Source organism: Oryza brachyantha, chromosome 11 (assembly GCF_000231095.2).
Source record: "Oryza brachyantha chromosome 11, ObraRS2, whole genome shotgun sequence".
Classification (NCBI taxonomy): Eukaryota; Viridiplantae; Streptophyta; class Magnoliopsida; order Poales; family Poaceae; genus Oryza; species Oryza brachyantha.
Window position 1 is genome coordinate 1,017,711 of NC_023173.2, and position 17,151 is coordinate 1,034,861.

The window sequence follows — 17,151 nt, forward strand, 5'->3', positions numbered from 1 at the left end:
AAAGTGGTAAGTGGTTCTGCCATTGTGTGGTTGTAAAAAAATGCTAGAGTTTGCTACTCACCATTTAATTGACTTTCTAGTAAGGTTTGGATATGTACAGAGGAAGTTACTTAACCCATGCTCACTTTTATTGTTGTCAGGTGCAGCATAGATTGAATCTAGGTTTTACGAAATCTGGATTGAAATCCATTATTCTTTCTTGATTCAAATATTGGTGCATGTTTATATTTGGATTCGTTGATCTTCTTTTTAGCATCACCTGTCTATAAAGATCAATTACATACCTGATAACAACACTATCCTTACACATTGTATGAATATGAGTTCCTTTCATATGCTGTGTATATGTACTCATCATGATACCTACTATGGAATTGGTGTCAACAGAGTTCAACTACGAGTATGTGCGATTATGCTGACAGAAAGACGATGGCAACTTATGCCTGTCAATTGACAAAATAGTACAGAATGTGCACTTTGACATGTCAAGAACTACTTTGAGGGCTACTTCAGCTGTTAGTGTCGATAAACTACTTTGAGGTATAATTTTGCAGTTAGACCGCCATGCTATTGGTTGGTGACTAACACTGGTCTCGATAATCTCCCATCATTTGGTTGTTTTTTTGGAATGGATTTCGTTCATAGACTAGTAATACTACTTTGATTTTCAGAATGGGATGTCAGCTTTATATACTACCTCTGTTCTAAAATAAAATTATTTTTTCTCATTTTAGTTTGTTCCAAAATAAGTTCATTTATGAGTAATCATTGCATTGGATTTTATGAAAATATGGAATAAATGAATTGGGAATAGATAAAGTAGAAAATAATTGTATTGAGATTTGATAAAGTGAAGAACATTATAGTCTTTTAGCTTTTATATTGGTATACGTGTGATGCGTGAAAAATGAATTTATTTTGGGACGAAGGGAGTAGATTACAAAATACATATGTGAAGTTTATTTTAGATAAAGACATGTGTGATGGTTCTAATTTGACAAGACTAGTGCTCACACTTTCCTGGTTACTATTGTGGTACAGGACATCTCCTGGAAGAATGAATTGAGCCTGTCTATATACTCCACGGAGGTTACATAACTCGACTTCTCATACTTAATTGTTAGCTGCCAGTTGGTTGTCATGGCACACTGCATTGGCACTCTCAAATTACACGTGAGCTATATTTGTACTGCCTTGGTCCCATGTCTACTCTGATGGCTACATCGAGATTGAGATGTATACTTCCACTCAATGCTTATCATGTTGTCAAGAAACAAAGTTCCTTTCCTTTCTTTTCTAATTTCTACTATTAAGCATGATTTTTTCCCTTTAGGGATTATTTAGAGGATGAGCTGTGAACATATAGTCATTTGGGGCAAACCTCTGATCAATTCTATTCAAAATATATAACAAAACTTAGTTGCTTCTAAAACTCCATATGTGTTCCAAATTAGCTGACATGAATCACTTGAATGTGTGCAGATCTTCAGAGTATTCGTTCTTTCTTAATCGACATAGATGACCATAACGCTTCTCTTTCTTACCAGGAGTTACCAGGAGTCCAGGACTGAAGATTGAAGTCCTGCATTTGTTGAAGAACTCCATGAAGGTATGAAATGTGCTTCTTCAGGACCATGGCTTGACTGCGGTTGGGCCATGAAAAATCTAACCTGGCCGGGCTCACCCTGCTGGTCCATCCTGCTTGATTTGGGACTTGAACACATAGCTGCTGTACCAAGCTAGCTGGTTGCCTGTTGGCGTGAGGCAGCTGACAATATCACCAAACCAGGGTAGGAAAGCTTGAACTTCATCAACCTCAGTTTGTTCAGCCATGCCAGGTTTTTCTCTAGTATTACATACAATCTAATATGCCATCTGGAGATAGTAACTGTGCACTACATTAGATGCACTAGATAGATGCAGAGGATTTTGCAGATTGGCATAAAAGGGACGTGTAACAGAGAGAGACACGACATGGCCCATGTCATAATCAGGTATAATAACTCATTTTCCTGGACATTGACCACTATTCTCAGTAGTACAGTACCATCTATGGGTTTTAGTTGATGTTTAACAAGCTAACGCTGCATTTTATGTGATGCTGATGACTACCTAGAGTAGTTGCGTACCATCAACGTAAGTTTCTGAAGCATATTTGCAAAAATACTCTCATAGAGAGGGACATGTCCTTTCCAATTGCCCTAGAACTGGTGCAATTTTGTTTTGCAGGGTAGGTGCAGCATTAAACGAAAGATTAGAGCACTGTTTATTTTTGCACTCAATGAATGAGAACAGGGCCAGAAAAAAAAAGTTGGGAGTTGATTTCTTTTGCACTGAATGTGATCGGGACCACCTACACAGTTGCCGACAGGTAAGGAGTCTGCTTAAGCTTCCTCTTTCCGCAGCTTCTTTGTAAGAAATTATTATAGCATCTGCATTCATATGGGCATATACAACAAGTACATAAGAAGAGGAAGAAACTGTCCTTCAAGTCATTGCACAGTCCACTCCAACCAGGGAACTTTTTTTTACTGGAACCTTCACCATTTCAAATAAATTATGTTACTCCCTCCTGTCTCGAAAACAAACCGCTTTATAGGGCGTGCAGTCAGCACGTGTTCGACCATAAAAATCATTTGGAATGTAGGTTTTGGGTTTATAGAATAATATATTCAACATTTCAAGTTTGTTATAACCAGAGAGGAGATAATATTATATCTATGCAACTTTTTTTTAATGTAAGTTAAAGAACCAGATAGCCAAAGTTATACGGCATATCTCATATATACCTATACAAAACTATAACGCTTGGAATGCTCTTTACTTTTTTAACCATAGTATATTTGTTGTCTTTTTTTATATCCTAACATATTTATCCCTTACTTTACAAAACTTTAATACAATAATTATTTAAAAAATTCTTATAGGATAAATAAAAGGAGTTAAAATGACTTTTTGGGGACGAAGTAGTAGTATCTACTACTAGCGTATACAAAACTGCCAGAGACCTCCGAACTGATCGATGGTGGAGTTGCAGTTATTGCGCGGTTACCGCTAAAACCGTAATAAATTTGAATTTGAAAATTTTAAATTTAGAAATGGTGAAAACCATGTGGTTTTGCGTAGAGACCACATGGTTTCGGGAGAAAACCACAAATAGTGAAATCCGAGGATAAAAAATTCAAAATAATCAAAAAATAGTGTAAACTTATATAGAAAATGGAAAATAAGTAATATCTATAGCTGTAACAGTTAGGACATGTTATTTGAAAAAAAGGAGGCATGACCTCTATTTAGTTAGAGACATTGCAATAATTATATATAAAACGATTGATAAGTAGCAATTAATATAGAACAAAGTGGTACTTAAAGTATACGAGTACAACACAATGCAAGCAATAAATAACACAAATATTATACCGTCTATTATTTGTACATGTATCTCCCTAGAAAACAAATGTATACCTACACATAATTCAAATAGTAACTATTACCTAGCTAACAAGTAACACTTACGATTTTTATTTTTCATATAATCTGCAATTAATATAGAACACAAGTGACATTTTTTGTTTTTATGGATTTTTATATTTTCACTTTGTTCTTGCATTTAAATTCGTTTCTTCACCTATTTCTTTCACCAAACATCACTACAAATCAATCTCGACCATATATTTTTTTGTTTCAAATTTCCTCAAATTTCTTGAATTCAACCTAAATTTATATACTCATAAAGTGACTGTTACCGTGCCCCCGCGGAATATGCGGTTACCACGAACCATCCGGAATTGCTGATATTGTGTAAAGCAAAAATTAAAAATAAAGGAAGATAACTAGCACCCCACCTTTTTTTTTTCTCTTATGCTTATAAGCTAAAAATTGAATTTTCAATATTAAATTTAGAGTTAATTTTAGGGTTTTTTTTATCGAAGTTTAGTTTCTAACATTGGTTCTTAGATCGATAAGAATACTTATATAAATATTTTATTAATAAATTTTATTTTGCAAATATGTCGTGAAAAAACCAAACTATCACTCGTGAGTCTAACAACAATCGGATAGTGATACACTGATACTGACAATGACATTATTTTCCAAAATTTCAGCTCTTTGGGATAGGTGTGGCCACTGGAGGCACTCTGGAAATTCTTTTGGAAAAAATGAACAACAAATAATCATAATGAATTACATCATGCTTACAGAACTTATAATCACACCTGTTAATTACCTGTTGCTATCTCTTATTCTTGTTCCGACGTTTGATGCCAGTGACACTGACACACATGTATATAATTACAAACCTGCTAGCTACAAAGTATATGTAGTGACAAGAATATTTTAACCTAGACATCTAGTAGCTAATTAATATAAAATTAATTATTGATGTGCACAGCGTTGCGTATCGAATGTGACAGTGTTTAATTCTTTCATTTCCGCAGCTAATTAATTAAAACATCATTGGGACGGAGCAGCAACCATCGGAGAGGTCCATGAGGTCGGCGACCTGCTCCGCCGCCGCCTCGTCGAACAGCCACTTCTCGATCGAAGACAGCGGCGGCGGCGCCTGGCTCACCTGCTGCTTGCTCTCGTCGACGTACCCGCCATAGCCGCCGTACTGATCCATGAACGACGCCTGCTGGTGAACGTCGAAGCAGTCGAGGTCGTCGGTGCCGGACATGCAGTCGAAGGACAGCAACGGGTTGCCGACATCGACGACGGAGGGCTTGACGTCGTAGCAGCCGGAGTCGTAGTGCTGCAACGGCGGCGGCGGCGGCGACGGGGGGGCGGTCTTCATGAAGCCGTCGAGCAGCTTGGAGATGTTGTCCATGCTGGAGGCGTAGGAGGAGGAAGGGCAGTCGGCGAAGGGGGAGCGCCTGGCGGCGATGGCCTGCATCTGGTAGGTCACCTCGGAGCTGCTGCTGCCGGCGGCGGAGGGGAAGGTGGCGTCGGCGAAGATTGGGTGGCGGCTGGAGGAGGTGGAGCTGGCGGCGGCGAGCTTCTTCTTGAGGTGGGTGTTCCAGTAGTTCTTGATGTCGTTGTCGGTGCGCTGCGGGAGGTAGGAGGCGATGGCGGCCCAGCGGTTGCCGAGCAGCGACTGGAGGTGGACGATGATCCCCTCCTCGTGCGCCGTGAAGTTGCCGCGCTTTATCCCCGGCCGCAGGTAGTTGGTCCACCGGAGCCGGCAGCTCTTGCTGCACCGCATCAGCCCTGCATCCATCCATCCATCCAGCCATCGTCTTCTTGATCAGGTCATCACCATGCATGGCCATCTGCAACAACACGAAGATGCTAAGCTAGCAAAATTACATACCGGTGTTGATGGGCACGGATCTCCAGTTGCCGGGGCCGTGCTCCTGGATGTAGGAGACGAGGATGATGTCCTCCTCCGGCGTCCATGGCCCCTTCTTGATCCCCTCCTTGTCGCAGCACGGCGGCCGCCCCATCGCTAGCTGCTAACTCCGGTCCGGCAGGATCGATCGAGCTAACTCTAGCTAATATGCTAGCTCGATCGATCGTCTCTCTCTGTGCTGCCCGAGCTTCCGACAGTGTGCATATATATAGCTAGAGGAAGGAGTTGAGTGAGTGGGAGAGAGTGAGCTGATCTCAGCTCCTTTTCACTTGCTATCTATCTATCTATCTCTGATCACTTTCTGATGAGATGATTTACTTTCACTTTCTGGCAAGCCAGTCGATCGGGCTTGGGCAGATGGATGATCCATCCATCTATCTATATGCATCCATGCAGATGCAGCGTGCTTTCTTTTTCTGTCAACAGCATCACATGAATCGGTGACAGTGACACGGCCACACACCTTAAAGCTAGCAAGAAAGGCTGTAGTATTACTATCAGTATAGCTGGTTGCCTACAAGCTGTACGTACTTCTGCTTGGTGCCACTGTTTGTCTAATTATTTAAAGGCACTGACTTTTCGCATGCAAAGCCTGCACCCATGGGTGACTCTTCAACTTCATTTCTCTAGGCATTTCGTTAATGTAAACATGTCCAGCGCAGGTTCACCCTATGGCCGGTGAAATTTTTTATTTTTTAAACATTTTAAGAAATAATTTTATTACTAAACTTTGGGAAAAATATTTCCACCGCATAAATTTTTTGGCCACGCTACCAGCATTGGCGTGGCCAAACGGCCTGCCACGCCATTGTCGGTGGCGTGGCAGCATCGTCTTGCCACGCCACTAACAGTGGCGTCACACCACGCGACGCCGAAAAGGCTGCGTGGCATCGTTGTTTTGCCACGTCAATGTTGGTGGCGTGGCCAAAAGGTTTAGATTTGGAATTATTTTCTCCGGAGGTTTAGTAATAAAAGTATTTCTTAAAATATTTAAAAAATAAAAAATTTCATCGCCGGTAGGGTGTTTAATGACCTCGAGCGATAACGTGGTTACAGAAATTCATATTCCAAATTTAAATTTGAAATTTTGAATTTTGTGGTAATTCATGTTTACCTCGAAGCTGGTAAGAAAAAAAAGGGGTAAAACGTAGCACAAATTATATAATAGAATAGAAAAAATAGGAAAATTTCTAGAAAAATGATGTCATATTGCAAATTTTTTTGGCACTACAATTTCTATATTTTTTAAGACAAAAAAAAGTAAAAAGCATATCCCAAATCATCTCTTGTTTTTTTCTAATTCATCAATATATATTGTTTGTATATATCCTACTTTTTTTTGGGTTGGGATGACCCAAGGCAGGCCATCCAGATTTCATTAAGAACAGAATAAATTAACGGGTATACAAGATCACAACCAGACAAAACAAAGCCAAACAGCCGACCTATTTGCAAGAAGGCTCACATCCACATATGTGTGTGTACGCACACACATATATACGAGAGTATGAGACCCCCAGACCAAGTATGATCGGCCAAGGTCAGCAAAAGGTGCCTACACTGATACACTCCATCCACACATGTGCAGTTTAGGGTTTACATTGTAAATGAAGAGATGCACTCAATGGATGCATGGCCTTCCAATTAGTGGATCACACTAAAAATAAAAATAAAATCCCAACTTTAATATACATGATGATGATATGCTTGTTTGTTAGCTAAACATGATAGACAGATCATGCAAGCCAGCTAGGCCCTGTAAACTGTAGCAAGATTGCATATATACAGGAGTCCATCTGTGGTGCATTCAATGACTGTGATATACTGATCACTGTCATACTGCACGTCACGTGGAATTATATTATCCTTTTTCAGAATAAGGAATTATATTATCAAAGTGCTATATTTATGTACCACAACAATAACGATGTGCATGATAGATAAATGGTTGATCGTACATCTTTGCATCTTATGGGCATTTGTAGTTCCACGTTGTCTTAGCTCATTCCCACTTTAATGGAGTCGATCATCAATCGCTTCATATTTCATATTTATAATAGTCCACGTTCTTCTTAGATAACTGCCGAGACATTTAATTTTTAATCACTGCTATACTTTAATAATGTGTCACTCATGTGTCTAGTGTCGGATTCAGAAAAAATATCAAGAAGGACTGATGTCTTCTTTAACCTTCGTCCAGATTGCTTACTGACACCTCCAACCCTTTTTTCCCTTCAGTATAATAGAAATTTTATTGAAAGGGCTGAGGGGGGCTCCAATGGCGTGGTAGGATAGGAGGAGTTCTAGCCCACCTAGCACGGGTGGTAGATCCGCCCTTGTATGTGTCATGACATATAGTGATAATAGTAAAGCACTACTTCTAAGAGTAACAAATCCTTAAATATTTCACTATCCGGTTGACCCTTACATTTATGAAATAAAAAGCTTCACTCCATGCCATCCACGTAGATATAAAAATACTATCTTCATATTTAAATATATGTTGTTTTTTATGTTTTTTTGGTAACTCTGGTCTCTGTTTTTTCTATTAGAATGGAACGACAGCATATAATAAAATTATAATATTGTAAAATTAATTATGAAGAAAAAACTAAAGAAGTGTTTTTTTTATTTTTTTTGTTTGAATGGTAAGTGTGGTTCGAAAGGTAGCGATTGACTGATTAACAGTGAGCTAAGTCTACTGAGCAATGTTGAGAAGATGGGGAGATATCAAACGGAGAGAAAAGGACTCACGGCATATATATTAATGATATATGTACATGTGGTATTATGAACACAGGACCACTATTGTGGGAACAAAGTATTAAAGGGTTGAAAAAGAGTTTCATATATACAATTATGTCAAATTTAAATCCACACAACTTGCACGTTTGGAATATATATTTCTGTAGGGCTTAAAAATTGAAGAGCCTAGATGAGGTATGAGCTTTAAAGTTTAAACTGTAGATTCAAAGGGTTTATTTATTTTTATCAGAGTTTATGGGTGCCTGTTGAGTGTATCAACTGTATGTATATCAACATGTGTCAATTATATATATGGGCGGTGAACTAATAATTATATAGGGGCCGTTGTCTCCTCTAAACACCGTATTTATAAACGAAAAATAATTTATAAATAAAACTTTTAAAACATGTTTTTAATGATATAAAAGCAAAAGCTAAAATATAAACAACGAAAAAAAATCCTAAAATCACCTTAAATTTAAGATTAAAAATTTAAATTTTAGCTTATAAATATAATCAAAAGCGAAAAGATTTATACAGTGTCATGATAAAGAGGGAAAAAAAACATGTCGACGTCAACTTATAGAGGCGAAATTACGATGATATGCTTTCACAAACGAGACCGATCCCTGCCTACTATTGCTGCAAATGCCATAAATTAATAGGAGAAAAGTACATCTCTCTTCTGAAAAATGCCACTTCTCATTAGGCTCTATCATCACTTTTTTTTGTACATGTATTTGGATGAGTGTCCTTTTATTTTTCTTTCCCTATCTTATGAGTGTAACTGGGCCAGTTTCCACAAAGTTTAACTAGTGTTTTCTCTAATCTCCAGTGAAGTAGGAGTAATTGATAGTATTAGCCGATCAAACCCAGCACCGCTCAGAGGATCAATTAATAACAAAGGTAGCCATCAAATTAATATAACTCGCAGCCACCCTGCCACTAGCCCACTACCATGAGCAGAGAGAGGGCCAGATTGGCACCATATCTTTTTCTTATGTTTATAAGCCAAAATTTAAATTTACAATCTAAAATTTAGAGTCGATTTTAGAGTTTTTCACCGAAATTTATTTTCTAACATTGGCTTTTAGATCGCCAAGAATACGGATATAAAATTTCTATTCACAAATTATTTTTTTTACAAATATGATGTTTGGTTTTTTCAACCATCACCCATTGGGTCACCAAGCACTAGCAACGGTAACAATATAAATTTATAAATTTAGATAACTCATAAGAAATATAATTTGAGGATTGCGTAATGGTCTAAATTTCACTTGCCACACTGCCACTTTTGAGTAGACCAATTGGACTGAATCATTTGTCCAATACTGAATACTTGGGGGTTGAATATGGAAGATCTAACGATTGTAATTCTTATTCAAAGTAAAGTCTAAATATAGTCCAAGGGGGTTGATGTGTTCTATTAAAAAGGAATAGTTGAGATCATTTACCAGTCGATTAATTGCCACCCTCTCATTCATCTTCCTCTGGAAATTCTTCCTATCTCATCGAATTTGGGACGCCCATGATCTGATATATTGCTATTGCTGACAGGGTCATTGACATATAGGACCACCATTATTAGGCTCACATATATAGCTACCACATCCCTTTGACTTCAAATTAGAGAATCTCAACTCTCATATTTGGGATGGTCCCTAGACCAGCACACCTCTTGGCATGGCTTAAGAGTTGAATGTGGGATGGATAAACCAGCAAAGTCTCTTTGTCTTGCCGTTGGGTACATAACACTCTAATAATTAAGACCTAGGGATAGTTTTTATACAAATTATGGCCTAAACATACTAATCAGAATGTGTTGGTTTCCTCTAGGTCAAGAACAACAAATCAAATTGCCTACCGATCAATTAATCGTCGGTACTACTTCGCGTGCATATCTGATACCGAAGTCACGAGCGAACCAACCAACATAAATCCTAACAAAAAGCAGCAAAGCATGGCCCACTAATGGAAGGACATTTCCACCTTGTTTGTACCTTATATTTTTTCCTTCGTATTTACCATAGGATGAAGTTGTAAGTTGTAACTCAGCACCGCACGCATCCCCTTCCTCATTCCTCATCTAGCGTTAGCGTCCATCGTCTTCCCATCCAGCGTCACCACTCCATGGTTGAGCATGGTTGCTGTCATTGCCTCCTTGCATAATTACACTCAACAACTCTCTTCCCTAGGTACAAGATCCTCTTCTCTTCTTCTGCCTCCATCCTTAAATATCCGGCGTTCCATAGATGAATCAAGACAAAGTTCCTTATATTTAAGGACATAGAGATTTCTCTTTCTAATGTAATTGAAGATTTGTTTTTTATCCAAGGTGAGATTTTTGGCCAAACTGAGTTCAATGTTTTGCTAGGTTTGAGAAATTATTTGAATTTCAGGTTAATATTTGTTTCAATAGTGTGGTTTGCCCAATTTGTGTTGAAATTTATGTCTGACCTTAAGAAAATTTTAACTTGGGTTATTTTTAAAATCCAAAATGAAAGTTTCTTTTAGTCTAAGTTTAAAGTTGTCTAATTTGGAGGTGAAACTTTCCGCTCATAGCTAAAAGTTTCTATGTGATTCGACAAAAGTTTTTCAAATTTGACAACACAATTTATAGTCAAGGAGAAATATTGTCTTACCATGAGTAAAAAGTCAATATTTAAAGTGAAAGTTTTCTACGTGAGTTGAAAGATGAAAGTTTGAGGTCAGCGGTGGAGGGAGGAGGTGGGGGAGGAGTACGGCTATGGCTCTCACAACATGCAAGTTTTCTTTAATAGCAAGGTTCCTCTACCCGATCCTCCCCGACGAAGTCTTGAAGAGGATGGATGGTGAGATAATCTACTGGGCAGAGGTGGTTGATGGTGATGAGTTCATGTTCTACTTACTCAATGAGGCCACCTACGCCGTCGTCTGTGGCGCCATATAGCCATTAACAAAGACTCCGCCGGTCGCACAGAACGGCCTTACAGACAGGCTCACCAAGCTGCATGTGGCGAGGGAGAATGACACATCCGCCAAAGCGAACATCACTGGTCGATTTGCTTAAAATAGCTAAACCCTTAGCTAACGGAATGAACATGTAAGAAGTCCAAATAGAAAACTCAAGGGTATATAAGTGATGAAGCAAATCGACACGTTCAGAATTGACTATATTTGTAAATATTGTATTTTTCTAAAATGAACAAAATCTTAAAAGTTGAAGAACATGGCTGATCTATATAAAAATTCCAAATTTATCAAGAATTAAAGATATAAGTATAATTCATATTCATTGGTGTTGAAAATACATACTCCTAGTGTAATAATAATAAGAAAGTAGAGAAACTAGACGAAGCTTTGACTAGAATTTATGTATAAATGTTACACTTAAGCCGTATATGTGTATACAATCCAGAAGTTAGGCTAACCACGCCAAAAGATCACTCACATAGTAGCATAACTCATCGATTATCATATTTTAATTTGGTCTATTTTACACTGACAGCGTTAACATTTTGTCAAAGACTTCAGAAATTAATTATTTAAAGACATGACGGTTACTAATATATATCATTGCTAGCTATACAAATTCAAATGAGCCGCCATGGGTAGCGATGCTAACTGAAATGTGCCGAGTGAGGAGGGCCTGCTAAAGACCCCGGGCCCGAGCGAGGGTCGGCGCGTGGGCGCTCATCCCCCGCGCGTGATCGGTTTTGGTGTCCTCTCTCTTATATATATAAAAATTAGATCCTACTCTCAGGTTTAGCTACTCCCTTTATGTCTAAGGTACAGAAACACTTTCATAACTGTTTCTGCTCTCATCTAACAGAAAGTATAGACACTATTAAATCTCATATAAAAATGATACAACTATATGTATATACGTATATAGTTTATACTTTCTGTTGGAAGAGAGCAGAAATATGTATAGAGATGTTTCTGCACCTTAGATGTAAAGAGAGTAGCTACATCTGGTAGTACGATAGAGACTTCCTCTATATATATAGACTAATATGTATACCCTCTTAGTATAAGTTATTCTACACCCACTCACTTTTAAGGCCTCCCAAAGCCCATCCCACCTCTCACCCCTCTTTTCTAGGTCCAAAAATCACCCCCACCTCAATTAAATGTTGGTCAAATAGTTCACCACGTGTGTCAACGTACTTATGGACTTCACCTTATGTTTATCTAAGTCCATCTCTTGTATCACAGTAATTCTGCAGTAACACAAAGATAAAAATACAGTAATACGATAACTAATTTGCAGTAACAGCGTCGAAACATACCTATGAGTGATCTACTTTTTTAAAGTATTTTTTCTAACAATGTGGTACAAACGTTTTTAAAAAATAATATATGAGGTGAGAGATAAAGTTGTTTAAAGTTTAAAATCTTAATAAATATCTATATGATTTGCATTAGTATGCACTAATGCTATGATAATAGATACAGTAACAATATACATTCTATATAGTAATAACGTCATTTTACTATAAAATATGTGCATTGTTACCGCATAATTACAGTAAAACAGTGATATAGTGATATAATTACAGTAACATGTGTGTTGTTACTGTACAATTACAATTACAGTAACATCATGATATAAGTATAGTAACATCATGATCAAAGTGTAGTAACACGAGGTGTGACTGCATACTATTGCTACAATACAACTAATATATGTGGGATACCTAAAATGTTGTATTCCTAATTTTAAAGCGCAATATCTTCCTATATAACTTTTTAAAACCGTTTTTACTACCGTGGGTAAAAAAATATGATTTAAAAAATAGATCCGTCATAATGTTGTTACAGCATTTTATAAGGTATGTTACTGTATTTTTGCCTTCGTGTTACTGCACTTTTAGACGGGACTAGACAAAGGTGGGATATAGAGAAAAGTCAAATGATAGATTTAACCAAAGGGGGAGGGCTTTGACTAAGCTATTTAAGAGGTTTTGGTACTTAGTGGGAGGTGGGTTTGGATCAAAAGGTGCATAGAATAAATTATTCTAAGGGATACATATATTAGTTTTGATATATATATATATATATATATATATATATATATGAAAACTTTATATATATCCACACATACGTACATATTGCTCACTAAATCTCTTTCCATCCTCCAGCTCACTCATCACATAACCAAGTGTACCTGAAGATAATAGGAACATGAATATTGCTCTGCTATTTGGAAAACAAATACCTTTACAAACGAATAAGCTAATAAATGTGTACCACTCAGACTGCCGACTATACGAGAGATTGGATCTCCAGAGGAAATAATACGGCTTACAGAAGCTATTACAGGCAAACCAGCTCCAACCTAACAGTAAGAATAGCAAATATTAGCAGAGGTCTTTTGTAATATTGAAAAGAATAGAAACAGAAACTGCCAAAAAAGATTTTCTTAATCAGATGACCGCAGTCCTATCATCATACAATGATAGATGAAAGACATGAAGGATATCCATGAAGATGAAACTATAAAAAATATTTAACAGTGAGATCAACATTTGCATTCAACTGAGAAATTAAGAAATTACTGGTGTCATCTGCTTACAGTAGATTCAAATCTTATCCGACGGAAGTTGGAGACCAACTTTTCAAAATCCTCCTGCTCGAAAAACAAAGGCACATTTAGTAAGCAGATATAAACTTACCTGTCAAAAGAAAACACTAAATAGTGAAAGGAAGACCAGGCAGAACAAAACCCACAAGGACATTACATATGTACAAGTAAGAGGTTTCTTGTTTGCCAATACAACACAGCATCCACAATCGACAGCATCCTTTAGCACGCCAACAGTATCATAGGTTGCAGAACAATCAACTAGTACAAGACCTGCAAAAAGGAGTGAAAGACAAGAAATGAAAAGGATATAGACTCTCATTTTCTTTTGAAAAAAAATAACATTTAACACCAATAAATGACTATAATAATAATAACAGGAATGACTTCTCTATTCCATGGAATTTAAAAACTCCGCAAGCAATGCAATGCATGCCATGTAGGGAGAAAGATCACAAACCAGTTGTTTTTCCAAGAACGCTAGCAGTATCAATGACTTTTGTCCTGGCCTCAGGGTTGTTGAATATCTGGCATTGCCCTGAAACTTTACATTTCACGTGTACGCATATCCATGACCAAGCAATCAAGTACTACCTCCGTCCCGAAATAAGATCATTTTTCGTTTTTCCGTGTACAATGTTTGACCATTCGTCTTATTTAAAAAAATTGTAGAAAAACTTAAAATATTTCGGGACGGAGATAGTATGAACTTAGGGATGGGGGCCGTCACGAATTAGATATGAGAATGGCACCTAATCTCTCCAAGAGGAGGAGGAACGCAATGATAGGATAGGGGTTCTGGTACCTCCGTACCTACCTCGAGCGAGCAGGGAAGATAGGGGCGAGCCTGCGGACTGGCGCAGAGATCAGTGAGGAGCGCGTCATCGAGGCCGTTGGAGTGGAGGTCGTCGGCAACGAGCAGAGAGGAGCTGTCGGCGACGCCGACCACCTGGATGGCGACGCCCTAAAATCGGTAGGGGCGGCAGCCGGCAAGTGTCAGCGATCAGAGCACCCAATCGGAGAGGAGGGGAAGAGGGAGGGGGTGGACAGACGAACTACCTGGTTGGCGTGGAGCGGCCGGCAGGAGACGATGTGGCGGAGGAGGTGGCGGCCGACGCCGCCGCAGCCGAGGAACACGACGGGGAGGACCGACCTCACCGGCGGTGCCATATGGTACAAAATGGGAAAGAGGCACTATTGTAATTGTTGCTTCACAGCTTGCTCAGGGCCCTTTGAGGCTTGTGCTGCTACTGCTAGTCCGCTACTGTGAATGTTCAATCGGCCATTCGGCCCAGCCCACACGCAGCATTGTGAATTATTATTTATTATTTATTATTATTATTATTATTATTGTTGTTGTTGCTTCTACTAACAATTTAACCATGAGAAACAAAGAAATTACAATTAGAGAAATCCATATTTTCTTCTCTATTTACTAGCACAGTGACAGTGCTCACTATGGGGATAAAAAGAATCATTTTAAGTAAAATTTCACTAAAATATATTGCATATATATATATATATTATGTGTACATAATTTAATGTATTAGCATGAGCTACTAGGTAGGTGTGCAACCATGATGATAGCTCTACTAATTGTTCATTCTTAAATCATCCCAACTTCCCAAATTCAATAACTCCCACCACCAAATTAAGATAGAAAAAAAATCATTTATTAAGATTCTTTTGGTTTTTGTTCTCTTAATATTTTGGTGATAATTGTGCATGTGCCCGTGGCCTATGCGCCACAGCCGCCACTGCTCCGTCATGCACCTCCAGCTCTGGCTCCGCCGCTATTGAAAAGGAGGTTTGGGATTTTTTGATTTGAGATTGGAGATTTTCCAATTTGCCGATTTAGGGTTGGGGATTGGGGAGCGTCCACACTCAATACGGCAATACGAGTTGGACCCTGGCCCACACGTCCCGCAGCTAGATCCAAGCGACAGCAGAGTAGCAAGGTGTTCAATGTGAAAGCATAGAAATGGCTTATAATTATATGTGCAAATAACATTTTAGTAGGCATGCTTTCTTCTCTAGGAGTAGAACGGGCCTAGTCATGAACAACCTTTTTGATGTGTTTGACAAATAAACCATAAAGTTCATAGGCAAACCTACTGTAAGCATGCTTGACAATGTTAAAAAGAAACTAATGGTTAGGACAAATCAAAAGAGATATAGAGAGGGGGTTAGTAAGCAATGAGGGATATCACCCCAACTATATCTAGGAAATAAAGGTGGGGAAGAAATGAGCTAGATATTGTAATCCATATTAATATGAGTGGGATATCACCTCTGCATTCCTCATATATGTAACCGGTGAAAAGCACCAATATAGTATTGTACCAAAATTCCAAACTAAAAAGACAAAAGAGTAATAAGGATGACTCAAATGAGTTATTACATGAGGAAAGAACTTGGTAAGAGCTTAACTATATTTAGTTTTATTTGTTACAACACCAAAACCATTGCTCTTTGAAATTTCATATGTATATATATAAACAAATCTATGTTACTTACCAAAGCATCACTCCGGATGATAGTGAAAGCTTGATAATAGCACCAAGGTCAGTAAAAGTAGCGAAAGAGAACCATGTCTATGTTAGAGGATGTCGAGGATATGGGCCCAGGGGTATCCCCTGTATGTGTGTGGCGAGTGGATCCATGAGCCCACGTGTCAAGTCCGTGAAAAGGGGGACGAGCCTCAGGAGTCAGCGTGCCCCCTAGAGAATCGGCCCAAAAGGCTGCCGGACAGCCGAACACTAGAGGGGTTGGGTCGCCCCCGATCCCCTCGGCATGGGGGCTGTGCGTGCGGGGCCCACCATGAATGCGGACGAGGCATGCCCTCAATGACCCAACCACCGTATTTATGGAGATGGAAGGGCGTCTGGCGCATGCCACGCCACATTCATTACGGGTGCAGACGCATGCCACGCTGCATTAAATACAGCGGCAGGCGCACGCCTCCGTCTGTGCCCCTTCCCGATAAAAAGCGAAGGGAGGCAGGCTATCCCTGACCACGCGGTGCCATCCCTGTCACCGTAGGGATGGCCTGTCTCCCTCGCGTCGTCGTCGCATTAATCTCCTCTTCGTGATCTCCTATCTACTATCACGCGCCCATCAATCCCATCTCCCTGCTCTCCTCTCTCCCATCGTCGCCCGCTAATCCAGCTCCGAGGACCACAATGGAGGCGCCCCTCTCCCCCAAGCTTGACAACGCAGACAAACAGTTCAAGGTGGCATAGCCAGATGAGCTTCCTGGATCTAGCCACGAGCTCGCCACCCCTCCTCACCTCACACAGATCCGACCTCTCCTTGAGGGTTGTGTGGATCTGAGGGTAGCTCAGAGGTGGCCAAAACTTGGTAGTGGGTGGACCTAGACTGTAGAGCATGCTATATGGCATATCACCCCAATTATGTCTATAAAATTGGACTAGAGAAGAAATGAGCTAGGTGTTGTAGTGCATATCGATCATCAGTAGGTATAGAC

The 17,151-nt window shown here is 39.2% G+C and overlaps 2 protein-coding genes across 2 annotated transcripts; both read right to left on the reverse strand.

Annotated features, from left to right (window-relative positions):
* Window positions 1–4,154: 4,154 nt before the first annotated feature.
* On the reverse strand, window positions 4,155–5,910 carry LOC102707160 (transcription factor MYB60-like). The gene is made up of 2 exons (XM_006662635.3): window positions 5,312–5,910; window positions 4,155–5,208 (listed from the first exon to the last, which is right to left on the reverse strand). Exons 1-2 carry the CDS (start codon window positions 5,442–5,444, stop codon window positions 4,448–4,450), a joined length of 894 nt encoding a protein of 297 aa, XP_006662698.2. The 5' UTR covers window positions 5,445–5,910; the 3' UTR covers window positions 4,155–4,447.
* Window positions 5,911–13,149: 7,239 nt separating this feature from the next.
* LOC107305292 (bifunctional aspartokinase/homoserine dehydrogenase-like) lies at window positions 13,150–14,849 on the reverse strand. Its single transcript, XM_040528975.1, has 7 exons — window positions 14,724–14,849; window positions 14,478–14,628; window positions 14,125–14,208; window positions 13,822–13,937; window positions 13,656–13,709; window positions 13,331–13,418; window positions 13,150–13,247 (listed from the first exon to the last, which is right to left on the reverse strand). Exons 1-7 carry the CDS (start codon window positions 14,832–14,834, stop codon window positions 13,165–13,167), a joined length of 687 nt encoding a protein of 228 aa, XP_040384909.1. The 5' UTR covers window positions 14,835–14,849; the 3' UTR covers window positions 13,150–13,164.
* Between the last annotated feature and the right edge of the window lie 2,302 nt (window positions 14,850–17,151).